Source organism: Procambarus clarkii, chromosome 36 (assembly GCF_040958095.1).
Source record: "Procambarus clarkii isolate CNS0578487 chromosome 36, FALCON_Pclarkii_2.0, whole genome shotgun sequence".
Classification (NCBI taxonomy): domain Eukaryota; kingdom Metazoa; phylum Arthropoda; class Malacostraca; order Decapoda; family Cambaridae; genus Procambarus; species Procambarus clarkii.
Window position 1 is genome coordinate 7845479 of NC_091185.1, and position 16034 is coordinate 7861512.

The window sequence follows — 16034 nt, forward strand, 5'->3', positions numbered from 1 at the left end:
ATTATTTAAGTATTCAACGATAGAAGGGAGGGTAATTATCAGGAAAAAGCACCAAACTATTATGACTATAAAGCACTTAGAAAGGATCAGGATAAGGATTTGGAATGGGACGGGGGAAAGTAATGGAGCTTGGACGGTCAGGGATTGAAAGCTGACATTCATGATGCACAGCCGTCACTCTGCCATCCAGCCCAAGTGGTTGATCAACAGAAAAAGACATTCAGATGTATGCAGCAAGTTTGTACATATTGAGATTGCTTTTGTAAGTTAACATATTATAAAATGCATACAATGAGTCACAATAACGTGGGTGAAGATATGATGACCAAACCACACAACGGAAGACGAAGAGACGACGATGTTTCGGTCCGTCGAGGACCGTTATCAAGTCGATTGTGAATCACAATTGACTTGATATTGTTCCAGGATGGACCGAAACGTCGTCTCTTTGTCTTTTGGTGTGCGGTTTGGTCATTATTATTATAAAACCTTTACTTCTCAAAACCTTACCTGTATTCTACAGGCAAGCTGATTGACATCATAAAAGTTGCAGACAAAGAGGCCTCATCAGGAGATATTACTAGGTGTCGAAAATGTGCACACAAATCATCTTTAGCATCCAATTTTGGTGACCTAATGCAAGAGATTCTCGAAGGATTTACAGTAGATCCTGGTCAGAAGAAATGATTCATTACTTTTATTTAACAGATGTTGAAAGTTTAAGATATGGCAATTCACATTATCTATTTAACATAACCTTGCAATACCAAATCCAAAACAAATTTGTTTGAATACTTGGCACGCACAATGAGGCAAAATTATAAATGCTTAATTAAGAAAAGTGAAAGTTTTAAAGTATCAAAGTATATAATTACAGTTCAAAATTTATTTGTACAAAAATGTTTCAATAATTAGCACAAGTGCTTTTCAAATGCATAAATTATAATTTTCTTGCAAACATACAATACCCAGTATATTCACTGGATTGAAACCAAAGTATAATTTGTCTCCCAATTTACATTAGAAAACATTTAAAAATGCAGTATATACACAGTAAACTATCACCTACAGCCATTCTCACCTAAACAGGCAGCAGTACGGGCAGATGACAATGCCCTTGTCACTGATCTTAGGTGTGCCATAGTCTCTATATACTTGGTCACACAAATCTGAAAAAGATTAACAGTACAGTACTGAATAATTTTTTGAAAGAAAAAATATACAAGCATTTTATATAATGAAAGGCTTCTTTCTGGTAGAGCCCCCGTGGCTCTCTAAAGCTGTCTCGCCATGATGACTTCCCACCTCTGGGTCGTAAGAGTCCTGGTTGGCCTGGAAACCAGAACCATGCACCTGGCCCCCCCTCATAATTTTCCCATGAGGGAGATCCATGGATTCCAAAGAGCTGTGGATGGGTATGATCACCAGCATCGGAAAAGTATCCAAAAAACCAGCGTTGAATGTAATGAAACGCCATTTTCTGGGTGAGCCCCGGAGGCTCCCTGGAGCTTATCGGGCTAATGTATGTTATGTTAGACCGGGACATTAGCTAAGGAGTTCAGACCTACCAGGGACCAGCGCCAGAACCTGGCCCCTTCAGAGAGGTTTCAGGGAGCAATGGCCCTGGAAAACCCCATATGGTTGGGGGTTTTCCTTATCTGCCATCGACCGGGGTTAGGCACCCAGAAAGGTAGGCGTAACAAAACAAACCCCACATGGTAAGAAACTACAACAAAAACCGAACAGAGAGGTAGAAAACTCCCTACAATCCCAAGGAAACAAGCAAACATCACACTTTACTGCCGCGCCGATCGTCCGCGCAGCCCTCCCCACCCCGGAAGGGGGAGGGGGGAGCCCCGGACCTACCGCGCCGGCTGCCAAGCTCCAGTTCGGAAGCTAAGCTTCAACCAACGCGAAAAAACCGCCGACCGGTGGGAGGGAGGGTTTCCAGGGAGCCTCCGGGGCTCACCCAGAAAATGGCGTTTCATTACATTCAACGCTGGTTTTCTGTGGGGAGCCCCTACGGCTCCCTGGAGCTTCATACCCAAAGAGAAGGAAAAGAAAGGGCTAACCCGGGAGGCGGCCGCCACAAACTCTGCAACGCAAAGCCAAGACAACCGGTCGCAAACCTGCGACCCAAGGCAACAAGAACGCCCAAGAACAGACGCACATATGGATGGGCAGCCAAAAACCTGTGCGACCCACAATTCCTTGCGCCCGAAACGAGCCCGAGACGTCACCAACACAGCAGCAAATGCTGCAAACGTCTGAACAGCACGGGCGCAAAGACAGACCGCAGGAAGAAGGAAAACACTGCGGACGACCTGGGAGACCCGAGCCCTGAAAACAAGGAACGAAGGAACCGGATCAACCACAGTGCATCCCCAGGCACGGTACACCGGCAACAGCAAAAAGCACAACCGGACAACACAGGACGCACCCCCCGGCCAAACCAAACAAGTACCAATACTCCAAGAACCCCTCCGGAAAGCAGCCGTCTCGACCGTCACCAGGACAGAGAAAGGCTGCACACCAATAAAGCTACCACCAGTACCAAAGAGGAGGAAACTGAAACCGAAGGGGCTACCACAAACTGAGGGGAAGATAAGAAGGCACCCTGAACAAGGACCAGGATGGCTCAGGCGACTCATGAGCAGGCCGGAGGGGAAACAAAACGCGAGAAAACGTAATAAACGTCATACTGTCTCCAAGACGAAGCTCGCAGGTGGGACACCGTCAACAAAGCCACCAGAACACCATAGAGATGGTGATACCTGCGTCAAAATACCAGACGCGAAGAGCCAAAGAGAAGGCCGAACCAGGCACGGACAGGACCGATTCGGCCTGCTGAAAGAGGCGAAGCCTCAGGAAAAACGCCCCGGGTACGGACACCTATCAAGCAGCGTCTGAAAAGAAGGCCGGGCCAGCCACCATGGAACCATAAGGACTGTTCTCGTGGGAATGGGCTGCAACCGAGCCAGAACCCGAAGCAACAGCTGGACCGGGAGAAGAGGGACAGGTACCCCCCACCTCGACCAGGCCTGCCAAAAGCCTCCACCGTGAAGTCCTCGCAGGTGGGAAGGGCGCCACAAAACGGGCGACGCCTAGACCACGCCGACCCGAAGTCCATAAGCCCAACAGAGCCAACAAAACGAATCGGCGACGACTGGCCAACCCATGAAGAGGAATGAACCGAGACAGCTGTCCACCAGGACGCAGGACACACCCCGGACACGAACCACACGGTTAACCAAACCCCCTGTGGTTCCGGCAAGAACCACCAGAGAACAGTCCAAACAGAGCTGAATGGTAGAGTACCTAGTGACCCAAACCCTCCGAAGCGCAAACCTGACAGCCATGAACACCTGAACCGGGCTGTGAGCCCGACGGACAGACAGACTCCATCAACCTCGGCCGACCTGGTGAGCACTGGTCACAAAGCCCCAGCCGAGAGACCCGTCCGTGAACACATCGAGCGAAGGCTCGGGGAGGTGCCAAGGCACGGAACCCCGAAAACCCCAAAGAGGAAGCTGGTGACGCAGCACCAACACCAGATCCCAGAGGAACCCAAGGAATGCAAGAGGCGGAAGGGGAGTCTCCGTAGGAACCAACCGACGCCGTAGCCAAACCCGACTCCGCGGGCAGACAAGCACGCCGAAGTGCAAACTCCCGCACAACCGCCCAAGCAACTGCTGAGCAACCCGGGACCCCCTCCTGAACAGCCAAAGGCGGGACCACAGCCGCAGTAACACTTCTGGAGGGAAGACAACGAGGGGCCCAAGCGCCTGAAACAAGGCCCAGGTCCGAACCCGGGACGGAAACAGAAGGAAAAACCTCCAGATCACCAGGAAACCAAACCCAGCGATCTGGAAAGAACCATCCCCTGGCGAGCAGACAAGCGGACTGACTGGGAGCCCACTCCAGCCAGTCGTCGAGGTAGGCCAGACACCGAATCTCAGACGCAGACAGGGCACTAAGATCCGGTAAAGATGCAAAGAGTATACAAAGTGCCCTTAACAAAATAGGGAAGGCAATAAAAACAGCAAACCTGAAGCCCCACCACCAAAGCATTACATGACAATCATATTAAGACATTATGACATATGACAATCATTATATGACAATATGACAATCATAATCAAAGCATAATATGACAGAGTGCTGGGAAGACGGGGACACCACGAGAGTAGCTCTCATCCTGTAACTACACTTAGGTAAGTACACATAGGTAATTACCAACCGTGCTAGCCCCAGAAAAACTGGAGAGGAACGTGCCAAGAAGTGACCTGAAGGTCCAGGTCCACCATCTATGCACCCGGCCCTAACAGAATCCGAACAGGAGACAACAGTCCTCCGAGGAGGGCAGAGGATCCAGGGCGCAGACTGAAGTAGTCCAGAAGAACTGCAGACCGGAAAAGCTCATGACTGCAAAGAGCAGACGGGAAAAGCACATGACTGCAAAGAGCAGACGGGAAAAGCTCATGACTGCAAAGAGCAGACGGGAAGCCCAGAAGGATGGGGCGGATCGACCACGCCCCACGCACCCACGAAGAGGAAATGACGAAGCGCAGGGGAAGAAGCCCACCCCGCCAGCTCTGAACCCCCCCCAAGGGGGAGAAGCCGTCCTCCGACGCCAGCAGAGGCCGGAAGACAACCCAAAGCGCCCACCAACAGCGGGACCAAGCGAGAGGCAACAGAGCAAGCTGCTCCCCCAGCGCCCAGTCAACAGAGAAGGGAACAGAACCCCTTCCGAAAGAAAAAGTACACTACCGAATTCATGAGGAGAGACTACGGTAATGAAACCACACTTCGCTGGAAGATGAAGTGAGGGGCGACCTGATCACCACATTCAAGATACCCAAGGGAATCGACAGGGCTGATAAGGACAGGCTATGTAACACAAGGGGCACACGCACTAGGGGACACAGGCGGAAACCAAGTACCCAAAAGAGCCACAGATAGTTTTTTTTTTTTTTTTTTTTTTATAGTGTCAGAATGGGAACGGGAAAGCACTAGGAAGTAATGTGGCGACTCCTCACACAAGTAACGAGACTGACCCCCATACAATGTCACATGTAGACATGACAGAGCCCAAGAGGCACAGGAACCGATACACCTGTTGATGGACGGTTGAGAGGCATGACCAAGGAGCCAGAGCTCAACCCCCACAAGCACAACTAGGTGAAGACATATATTGTAAAAGCACAAGCCGCCGACCAGTGGCAGAGAGCACTACGCCGGCCAGGCAAAGAAGGCACAAAACTGCATCAAAAGGCCCACCTCGACAGCAAAACCACAAAGTCCCAGCACAACCACAACATGTGCCAAGACCCAAAAAGCTCAGCCTGCAAGCCGGGAAGACCCCGGAACCCCAAAAGGCAGAACCGGGGCACACGAGGAAACAAAGTCCCCTGAACCCACAAAAGGGGGCCCAAGAGGAAGAAACCTCCAGAACGAAACCAAGGAACCCAAAGGAACCCAGAATCGAACCAGGGGGAGCCCAACCACCACATTTGCCGGCGGAGAACACCACTGAAAGGCAAAGCACAGACCCCAGCAGAACGCCCTGGGAAAACGGTCCCAACAGACCGAAAAGGTGTGGGAGCAAGCACACCAGCCAGGGGCACTGAGCCTAAACCCATAGGCTCAGACCCAAAATCAACACCCAAACGTTCCCAGAGGAACAGGCAACGGCAAGAAAACACCAGAAAAACAAAGAAACGACAACAGGAGAACAAAAACCCTGAAATTTTTTTGAAAACTCACCAGAGACGCTCGCTCGCACACCCAGACGCATGTAAACAAACCGCAACGCCGCCCTGGTGGCCACGCCGTGAAACCGGCAGACGAAAATGGCCGCCAGCAGGGGCTGTGACTGACGCTAAATACACAAAAACACGCCAGCAAATGTGGGAAGCTAGCAGACTGGAAGGGCGAAAAACGCCGCCCAACAGCAGAAAAACCCCTGAAGGGGCAAAACCGCCCCAGAACTGCTAGCAGGCAACCCCCACAGCCCCGGGAACCAACAACAGAGGCCCCGGGGCAGAGCCGTCCTCCAAGCCCTCCGCCCTTAAAGAAAAGCAAGAGTCCATGGGAAAGGCAACAAGAAAGGGCCGCTGGTAAGACCCAGAAGCCTTGGCAGGAGGCACAGGCTCAAACCTCCGTCCCCAACTCGAACGGGGCAGCCCCCGAAAACCGCCCGAGTCTCTGCCGCAACTAAACCCCGCCCCGACCCCGAAACACGCAGACGGTCCGGAGCCGGGAACATGGAGAGAAAGGGGCGAGCAGCACCTAACCAAACGGGGCGGCCACGGGGCATTCGAGTGGGAAACCAACCTAGCATGTTGCAGCAACCTAACCTAGCTTGCAACATGGATGCCGCCTGTACTCTGAACAGTAATAACATCAGGAGAGTACTGGAGAACAAGCAGAGAATCACTCGCAAGACTCCGGGTCAAGGTGTCAGTGACCCAACAGGCAGCACGACGGAGGTAAAATTGGCGACTGTCACCCGGAGACAAGGGAACAGCAACCAACGATCCCGTACAAGACGGGTTGGAACCCGGAAGACACATTCAATGGTCCCCCGAGCCCAGACAGGGGTTTCCAGGGCCCGTAGGGTAACAACTACGGGAAGCCCAGGCAAGGTGTTGCTAACCGGTGAAGAAACCCAAACATAACAAGAGGGTAGATTATAGCACTTAAAATCCCCTGAGACGTGTACAAGCACGGGGGCCTAGCAGAGGGCCGCCAAACACTACCAGTGGAACTATAACCACCTTAGGCAGACCCCCACCAGGCAAGAAAAATGAAAAACAAAAGAAAAACCCCGCAAAAGTACACCGTCTCCAGAGGCAACAGAAACCGGCCGCCGCTTAGGTGGCAGGCTGCGCAACACCTTGACGCCCTAACCAGCACAATACCAATCCCTACCCAGGGCCAAACAAGGGCCCCAAGCCCCAGCTGGCCCCAAGGGCGAGGCAAATGCCGAGCAGCAAGAACCTCAACGGGAACGGTTCCCGAACGCCCCAGGGAAGATAACCCTGTTACGCAAGGGCAGTACTCACAGGGTGCTTAGGGAAGGCAGCCACTAAGCACATGCAGCCCCGGCACTGATGAAGTACTCCTGGCCACCACACACCACAACACACGGCAGTGAACGCCACACAAGGCAAACACCGCCTAGGAAACTGAGGCCAGAGAAGCGTCAATCCCGGTTGACATTAGCGAACGAACTGAAGCTTGGCAGCCGGCGCGGTAGGTCCGGGGCTCCCCCCTCCCCCTCCCGGGGTGGGGAGGGCTGCGCGGACGATCGGCGCGGCAGTAAAGTGTGATGTTTGCTTGTTTGCTTGTTTCCTTGGGATTGTAGGGAGTTTTCTACCTCTCTGTTCGGTTTTTGTTGTAGTTTCTTACCATGTGGGGTTTGTTTTGTTACGCCTACCTTTCTGGGTGCCTAACCCCGGTCGATGGCAGATAAGGAAAACCCCCAACCATATGGGGTTTTCCAGGGCCATTGCTCCCTGAAACCTCTCTGAAGGGGCCAGGTTCTGGCGCTGGTCCCTGGTAGGTCTGAACTCCTTAGCTAATGTCCCGGTCTAACATAACATACATTAGCCCGATAAGCTCCAGGGAGCCGTAGGGGCTCCCCACAGAAACCAGCAGTGAATGTAATGAAATGCCAATTTCTGGAGGGAGCCCTGCTGGCTCCCTGTAGCTAACACCTCTAATGTGTGTAATGCCTAGCAGGTGCCATCTGTCATGGGGTTCTCTGGCCTACTGGGGACCACTGAGCCAGAACCTGGCCCCTTCACAGAGATGCACGGAGCAGTGGCATCTATTTTGTATGTGCCACCACCTGGGAAGGCACCCACAAAGTCAGCAAAACAAAACAGACCACAGCTGGCTATTTCCTACACTGTACCTGCACTCGAAAACTGCCATAGAACTCCCACAAATTAGGTAAACAAACAACCAAAAATGTTTAGATCCAGCCCAATCTATTTTAACCCACCCTCTCCTTGTTTGGGGAATGGCGGTGGGCAGTTCGCAGCTCCTAGATTGCAAGCTGGTTAGTTCAACAAATGATGTGAAGCACCCGATTTCCTGGGGGAGGGCAGGTGTCAGGGAGCTACCAGGGTTCACCCAGAAATTGGTGTTTTATTACATTCAACGCTGGTTTTCTGGGGGATAGCGTCTTGTGGCTCTGTAGCTATCTACCCAAAGCGAAGAATAAGAGGGACAAACCAGGGAGGGACCACTGCAAGTATCAGACGGAAGTAAAGTTAAAGTGGTTAAAGTAGCTCGTCATAAGGGTTTGGGTTTCTGATGCCGCAATGATCACATTATGAAGATCAGCAACTTCCTCTGCTGCTGCTTTGTCAGCCCTTCAGCATACTCCCACTGTCAGTTTTCTATCAACTTGAGCTAGTATGTTTCACCACACAGACTCTGAGGACCCAAGGTATTCAATTTCTCATTGGTGGTTGCATCCAGGTCACCTTTCAAATATATAAAATTACCCCACTTGCTCTTCTTGTTGTCCTGTCCTTTCTGAATGGTGGATGGTATCCTAAGAGATGGAATTCCCATTCTATTATGCCCTCTCGTCCCCATGTTTCACCGATGCTAATGATATCAGGATTCTCAGCCTTGGCATATATACTGTACCTGCTTGATACACAATGTATCAAATTTATTTACTCTGCATCTGGCATTTGTGTTGACACAAATTAAACTCTCAGCCCCCCAAACTGTTCTTGAGGATCTGAGAGCTTGCTCCTGTATTCTGCACATTATTTTTCCGTACATTGTCACTCTGGTTCTGAGCCTGTTTGTCATCCAAGACAAAGAGTGTTAGTTCTGCATGGCTGGTTAGCCATGCAGAACTAACACTCTTTGTCTATGGTGAAGGACTATGTCCATAGGTGAAGGACTATGTCCTCTCCTCCATCTACCATCATGATCACCTTCGCTCTCTTGATCTTTAGCTTGGAATCTTTGCATGTCTTTGCTTCTTAACACTTTCGCCCGGGCATGACGCAGCATTGCGTCATCCGTTTACTGTCGGTAATGCCGGGGATGACGCAGCATTGCGTCATCCACTTTAAATAATCGCCAAAAATCAGGTTTTTATCTGATTTTTTGGGGGATTTGTTTTAAAATGCGCACCGATGTCTTCCCTTTTTCTTTGTTGCGCCTCGTGGCCCGCAGGCAGCTCGGCACACGCCGTCAGCCCATTGTTTTCGCTCCACTGTTGTGACCAATGTCGCCTCCCCTCGCATCTCAAACGTGTGAACATTTCGGCTATTTTCCGTGGCTATATTTCTTACTGCGGCTTTAGAAACTATCTACGCTTACTCCACGATGGATAGTGATCATGAACAAGGCCCTTCCAGGAAGAAAATTGCGAAAAAAAGGCTTGAAAAGGGCGGGAATTGGGAGTGTAGCTGGAAGGAGTCTGAGCCCTCACTCGCGGCTAACGCGTGGCCTGTCTTCAACTCGTCGGCAGTTGGAGCGTGACCAGGTTTTTTATTTTATATGCTAATGTTCCTCTAGAGAATTCTATTGCGAACCCATTGAGACCAAAATGAAAGACATGGGATGAAAATTGAGGTGACCAGAGTGAAAATAGTGAAAACATTTTATCGCGTTTGCGCGCTCCTGGGTAACTCGCTCGCACTTTCTCTGTTTGGTGCAGGTAATTAGCTGGGCTTTTGGAGTTTATATGCATTTAGTGCTGTAGAGAATTCTATTGCGAACACAATGATACCAAATTTAATCTCGTAGGACAAGAATTAAGGTGACAAAGTTGAAGAGAGTATACTTTTCAGAATTTACGCGCGCTCCCGTGACACCCTGGGACCCAAATCGCACAGTTGAGGGGTGGCGCGCGGGGTACGCCAAAGTGTTAACTACTTTAGCTTGCTTTTTATTACCCAGTCGTTTTTGTAGTTCCACTGTGCGGTCTGGAGATGTAAACTTTGTTATACCCTTCAAGATCTTTTAGTTTATGTGCATTATCGAATATCCTCCTCTGTTAAAAATTTTAAATGGTTATACGTATCATATTTGCTTCAGGCCGACTTAACCTCCCAATACTGGATACACCTAGCGCATTCTCCTTGCCTATCAGCTTCTTTATCATTGCCTCAATGATTTCCTGGTCATGCTTGTCTTCTTCTTTTGCAAGGTTTCTTATAATTAAGTTTTTTACTTTGTCTATCCATGGCTTCTGCATCCCTCTCCTGAGCATCTGCATCCCTATCCTGAACTCTGATCCCCCCCCCCAAACCCCCCAATTGTTTCATCATTATTCTCATCAATTGTTTTGTCATTATTCTCATCAACTGCTTCATTATTTTCATCAATTGTTTCATCATTATTCTCATCATAAGGCACCCAAGAACTCAAGATATGGATCGTGGTATATCAGTTTGCAACCCTCACATGTTATTGATGTTGTCCTGGGCCCCATATACTGTGTATGTATTTATGTATGTACTCACCTAGTTGTACTCGCCTAGTTGTGCTTGCCAGGGTTGAGCTCTGGCTCTTTGGTCCCGCCTCTCAATTGTCAATCAACAGGTGTACAGGTTCCTGAGCCTATTGGGCTCTATCATATTTACACTTGAAACTGTATATGGAGTCAGCCTCCACCACATTACTTCCTAATGCATTCCATTTGTTAACCACTCTGACACTAAAAAAGTTCTTTCTAATATCTCTGTGGCTCATTTGGGCACTCAGTTTCTACCTGTGTCCCCTAGTGCGTGTGCCCCTTGTGTTAAATAGCATGTCTATATCTACCCTGTCGATTCCCTTGAGAATCTTGAATGTGGTGATCATGTCCCCCCTAACTCTTCTGTCTTCCAACGAAGTGAGGTTTAATTCCCGTAGTCTCTCCTCGTAACTCATACCTCTCAGCTTGGATACAAGTCTAGTGGCAAACCTTTGAACCTTTTCCAGTTTAATCTTATGCTTGACTAGACATGGACTCCATGCTGGAGCCGCATACTTCAGGATTGGTCTGACATATGTGGTATATAATGTCCCGAAAGATTCCTTACACAAGTTTCTAAAGGCCGTTCTTATGTTAGCCAACCTGGCATATGCTGCTTCTTGAGGTTATCTTGAGGTTATCTTGAGATGATTTCGGGGCTTTAGTGTCCCCGCGGCCCGGTCCTCGACCAGGCCTCCACCCCCAGGAAGCAGCCCGTGACAGCTGACTAACACCCAGGTACCTATTTACTGCTAGGTAACAGGGGCATAGGGTGAAAGAAACTCTGCCCATTGTTTCTCGCCGGCGCCTGGGATCGAACCCAGGACCACAGGATCACAAGTCCCGCGTGCTGTCCACTCGGCCGACCGGCTCCCTGCTGATGTTATCCTCTTGATATGAGCATCAGGGAACAGGTCTGGCATGATATCAACCCCCCAGGTCTACCTCTCTTTCTGACTCTTGAAGTATTTCATCTCCCAAATGATACCTTGTATCTGGTCTCCTGCTTCCTACCCCTATGTTCATTACATTACATTTACTTGGGTTAAACTAACAGCCATTTGTTCGACCATTCCTGCAGCTTGTCCAGGTCTTCTTGAAGCCTCAAGCTGTCCTCCTCTGTCTAAATCCTTCTCATAATTTTGGCGTCGTCAGCAAACATTGAGAGGAATGAGTCTATACCCTCTGGGAGATCATTTACGTATATCAGAAACAGGATAGGTCCGAGTACAGAGCCCTGTGGGACTCCACTGGTGACTTCACGCCATTTTGAGGTCTCATCCCTCACTGTAACTCTCTGCTTCCTATTGCTTAGATACTCCCTTATCCACTGGAGCGCCCTACCAGTTACTCCTGCCTGTTTCTCCAGGTTATGCATCAACCTTTTATGGGGTACTGTGTCAAAGGCTTTCCGACAGTCCAAAAAAATGCAATCCACCCATCCTTCTCTTTCTTGCTTAATCTTTGTCACCTGATCGTAGAATTCTATCAAGCCTGTAAAGGAAGATTTACCCTCCCTGAACTCATGTTGATGGGTTGTCACGAAGTCTCTTCTCTCCAGATGTGTTACTAGGTTTTTTCTCACAATCTTCTCGATTACCTTGCATGGTATATAAGTTAAGGACACTGGCCTGTAGTTCAGTGCCTTGTCTGTCGCCCTTTTTGTATATTGGCACTACATTAGCAGTCTTCCATATTTCTGGTAGGTCTCCTGTGTAATATAATAATTAACACACAGGAGACATCATGTGTGTGTGTGTGTATGTATGTATTTATTTATTATTTATTTATATATATACAAGAAGGTACATTGGGATTGTGAGGATACATAGCATAGTAATTACATTCTTGTAAAGCCGCTACTGTAGTACGCGCAGCGTTTCGGGCAGGTCCTTAATCTAAGAAACTTGTAAGTAGGTAAATACTGTACTTCCAAAAATTTATAAAAATGATAACAGTTACATAGCATGAAAGAAATAAAAAAAGATATATATATATATATATATATATATATATATATATATATATATATATATATATATATATATATATATATATATATATATATATATATATATATATATATATATGTCGTACCTAGTAGCCAGAACGCACTTCTCGGCCTACTACTATGCAAGGCCCGATTTGCCTAATAAGCCAAGTTTTCATGAAATAATATATTTTCTCTAATTTTTTTCTTATGAAATGATAAAGCTACCCCATTTCATTATGTATGAGGTCAATTTTTTTTTATTGGAGTTAAATTAACGTAGATATATGACCGAACCTAACCAACCCTACCTAACCTAACCTAACCTATCTTTATAGAGTAGGTTAGGTTAGGTAGCCGAAAAAGTTAGGTAGGTTAGGTAGTCGAAAAATAATTATTTCATGAAAACTTGGCTTATTAGGCAAATTGGGCCTTGCATAGTAGGCTGAGAAGTGCGTTCTGGCTACTAGGTACGACATATATATATATATATATATATATATATATATATATATATATATATATATATATATATATATATATATATATATATATATATATATATATATATATATATATATATATATATATATATATATATATATATATATATATATATATAATATATATATAATATATATATATATATATATATATAATATATATATGTCGTACCTAGTGTACGAAATGTACGAAAGATCGAGAAAATTCGTGTTAGAATTATTAATCTTACTTTTTCGGTCATATTTAATTATATATATATATATATATATATATATATATATATATATATATATATATATATATTATATATATATTAATTATATATATATAATTAAATATGACCGAAAAAGTAAGATTAATAATTCTAACACGAATTTTCTCGATCTTTCGTACATTTCTTTTCACTGTTGGTGGTAATTCAAAAATCAATTCTCCAAAATTCATTTTTATTTCTAGTCTGACGTGACACTTGAGCGCGTTTCGTAAAACTTATTACATTTTCAAAGACTTTAGTTTACACATACACAACTGAATAGAACTTACTCATCTCCGACTTGTTTATATCTACATTTCAGTGAGGTGGATGGGGTGAGGTGGTATTAATAGGGTATTAATTTCATCAACACAAGACAGAACACGAAACAATGGGTATTGAATGGAAGTGATTGTAGAAAGCCTCTTGGTCCATATTTCTTGATGCTTCTATATTGGAGCGGAGTCTTGAGGTGGGTAGAATATAGTCGTGCATTAACTGGCTGTTGATTGCTGGTGTTGACTTTTTAATGTGTAGTGCCTCGCAAACGTCAAGCCGCCTGCTATCGCTGTATCTATCGATGATTTCTGTGTTGTTTACTAGGATTTCTCTGGCGATGGTTTGGTTGTGGGAAGAGATTATATGTTCCTTAATGGAGCCCTGTTGCTTATACATCGTTAAACGCCTAGAAAGAGATGTTGTTGTCTTGCCTATATACTGGGTTTTTTGGAGCTTACAGTCCCCAAGAGGGCATTTGAAGGCATAGACGACGTTGGTCTCTTTTAAAGCGTTCTGCTTTGTGTCTGGAGAGTTTCTCATGAGTAGGCTGGCCGTTTTTCTGGTTTTATAGTAAATCGTCAGTTGTATCCTCTGATTTTTATCTGTAGGGATAACGTTTCTATTAACAATATCTTTCAGGACCCTTTCCTCCGTTTTATGAGCTGTGGAAAAGAAGTTCCTGTAAAATAGTCTAATAGGGGGTATAGGTGTTGTGTTAGTTGTCTCTTCAGAGGTTGCATGGCGTTTCACTTTCCTTCTTATGATGTCTTCGACGAAACCATTGGAGAAGCCGTTGTTGACTAGGACCTGCCTTACCCTACAGAGTTCTTCGTCGACTTGCTTCCATTCTGAGCTGTGGCTGAGAGCACGGTCGACATATGCAGTTAACAACACTCCTCTTGTACCTGTCTGGGCAGTCGCTGTTGGCATTTAGGCACTATTCCTATGTTCGTTTCCTTAGTGTAGACTGCAGTGTGGAAACCTCCGCTCTTTTCCAAGACTGTTACATCTAGAAAGGGCAGCTTCCCATCCTTTTCCATCTCGTAAGTGAAACGCAGCACGGAACTCTGCTCAAACGCCTCCTTCAGCTCCTGCAGATGTCTGACATCAGGTACCTGTGTAAAAATGTCGTCAACATACCTGCAGTATATGGCCGGTTTCAAGTTCATGTCGACTAAGACTTTTTGCTCGATGGTACCCATGTAGAAGTTTGCAAACAGGACATCTAGGGGAGAACCCATGGCGACCCCATCTACTTGCTTATACATGTGCCCATCCGGGCTCAAGAAGGGTATCAGCTGGGTCGAGGGCCACAGAGCTAACCACTGCACACCAGGCATGACAGCGGATCTCATTGAAACTTAAAATATTGAACAATTTGGAAGATATTAATCCAGACAACAATGTGTGTGTGTGTTAGTGGCTTGGTAAGAACACCCATGTTATGTACTCTCACAAACCCAATCTACCTTTATGTATATAAATAAATAAATAAATAAGCAACTTCTTTAGATGGTCAGATGTAACACAAACAAGGAGCAACAGCTTCAAGTTCAACAAGTCACAATGTGGGACAGAAAACAGGACAGGCCAAGGACCAGGGGCCAGGACAAGGGCCAGGATCAGGGCCAGGATTAGGGATCAGGACCAGGACAGGCCAAGACCAGGCCAAGGTCCAGGGGCCAAGACAAGGGAATAGATCAGGGCCAGGACAAGGGCCAGGATCAGGGACCAGGACAAGGGCCAGGATCAGGGACTACGACAAGGGCCAGGACAAGGGACAGGACAAGGGCCAGGAATAGGGCCAGGACAAGGGCCAGGACAAGGGCCAAGACCAGGACCAGGACAAGGGCCAGGATCAGGGACCACGACAAGGGACAGGACAAGGGTCAGGACAAGGGCCAGGACAAGGGCCAGGACAAGGGGCAAGACCAGGGCCAGGACAAGGGCCAAGACCAAGACCAGGACCAGGACCAGGACCAGGACAAGGGCCAGGTGCGTGAACTATACTCACCCTGACGTTGGTCAAGTGTCGCGGCTTCTTGCCACAGGCGTCAAGGTCGCACTGTGATACTTCTTCAGAACCCCGTAAGTCAAGATGGGCTCGACCTCGTCATCTCTAAGAGGGTCCTGCAGGAATGGTTGGTGAGTGAGGCCTCATGAGGGAGGGAGAGCCAGCCGGCCGGCGCCACTATCAACACTGCCACTCACAGCCCGCTACCTCCAGCTCACATACTCTCTCTTTATCATTACAATTGAAAGTTTTCTTCTTCAATAGTTTAACTTCTGAAAACCATATATTTAATATATAATTATTTTACCTTTTAGCTAAAATATTTAAAGAAATGAAAGTGAGTACGGAAGTGAGTACTATATATAGAGTATATAGTACGGAAATAGACTACAGTAACACCAATAACTTTTTTTTTTTGAGATATATACAATACAATACAATTTTATTTAGGTAAGGTACATACATACAATAAATATTTACAAGGATTGTTTACTTA

At 46.9% G+C, this 16034-nt stretch overlaps 1 protein-coding gene across 1 annotated transcript in view; it reads right to left on the bottom strand.

Moving 5' to 3' along the window:
* The window catches only part of LOC123756086 (uncharacterized), a 41666-nt gene extending 25902 nt beyond the window's left edge, over positions 1-15764 (bottom strand). Inside the window, exons 1-3 of the mRNA XM_045739072.2 lie at positions 15539-15764; positions 1082-1169; positions 511-670 (exon numbers count right to left, since the gene is read on the bottom strand). Of these exons, the coding sequence (XP_045595028.1) occupies positions 511-670; positions 1082-1142 (221 nt within the window). The 5' untranslated portion in view covers positions 1143-1169; positions 15539-15764. The remainder of the gene's footprint in view (positions 1-510; positions 671-1081; positions 1170-15538) is intronic.
* Between the last annotated feature and the right edge of the window lie 270 nt (positions 15765-16034).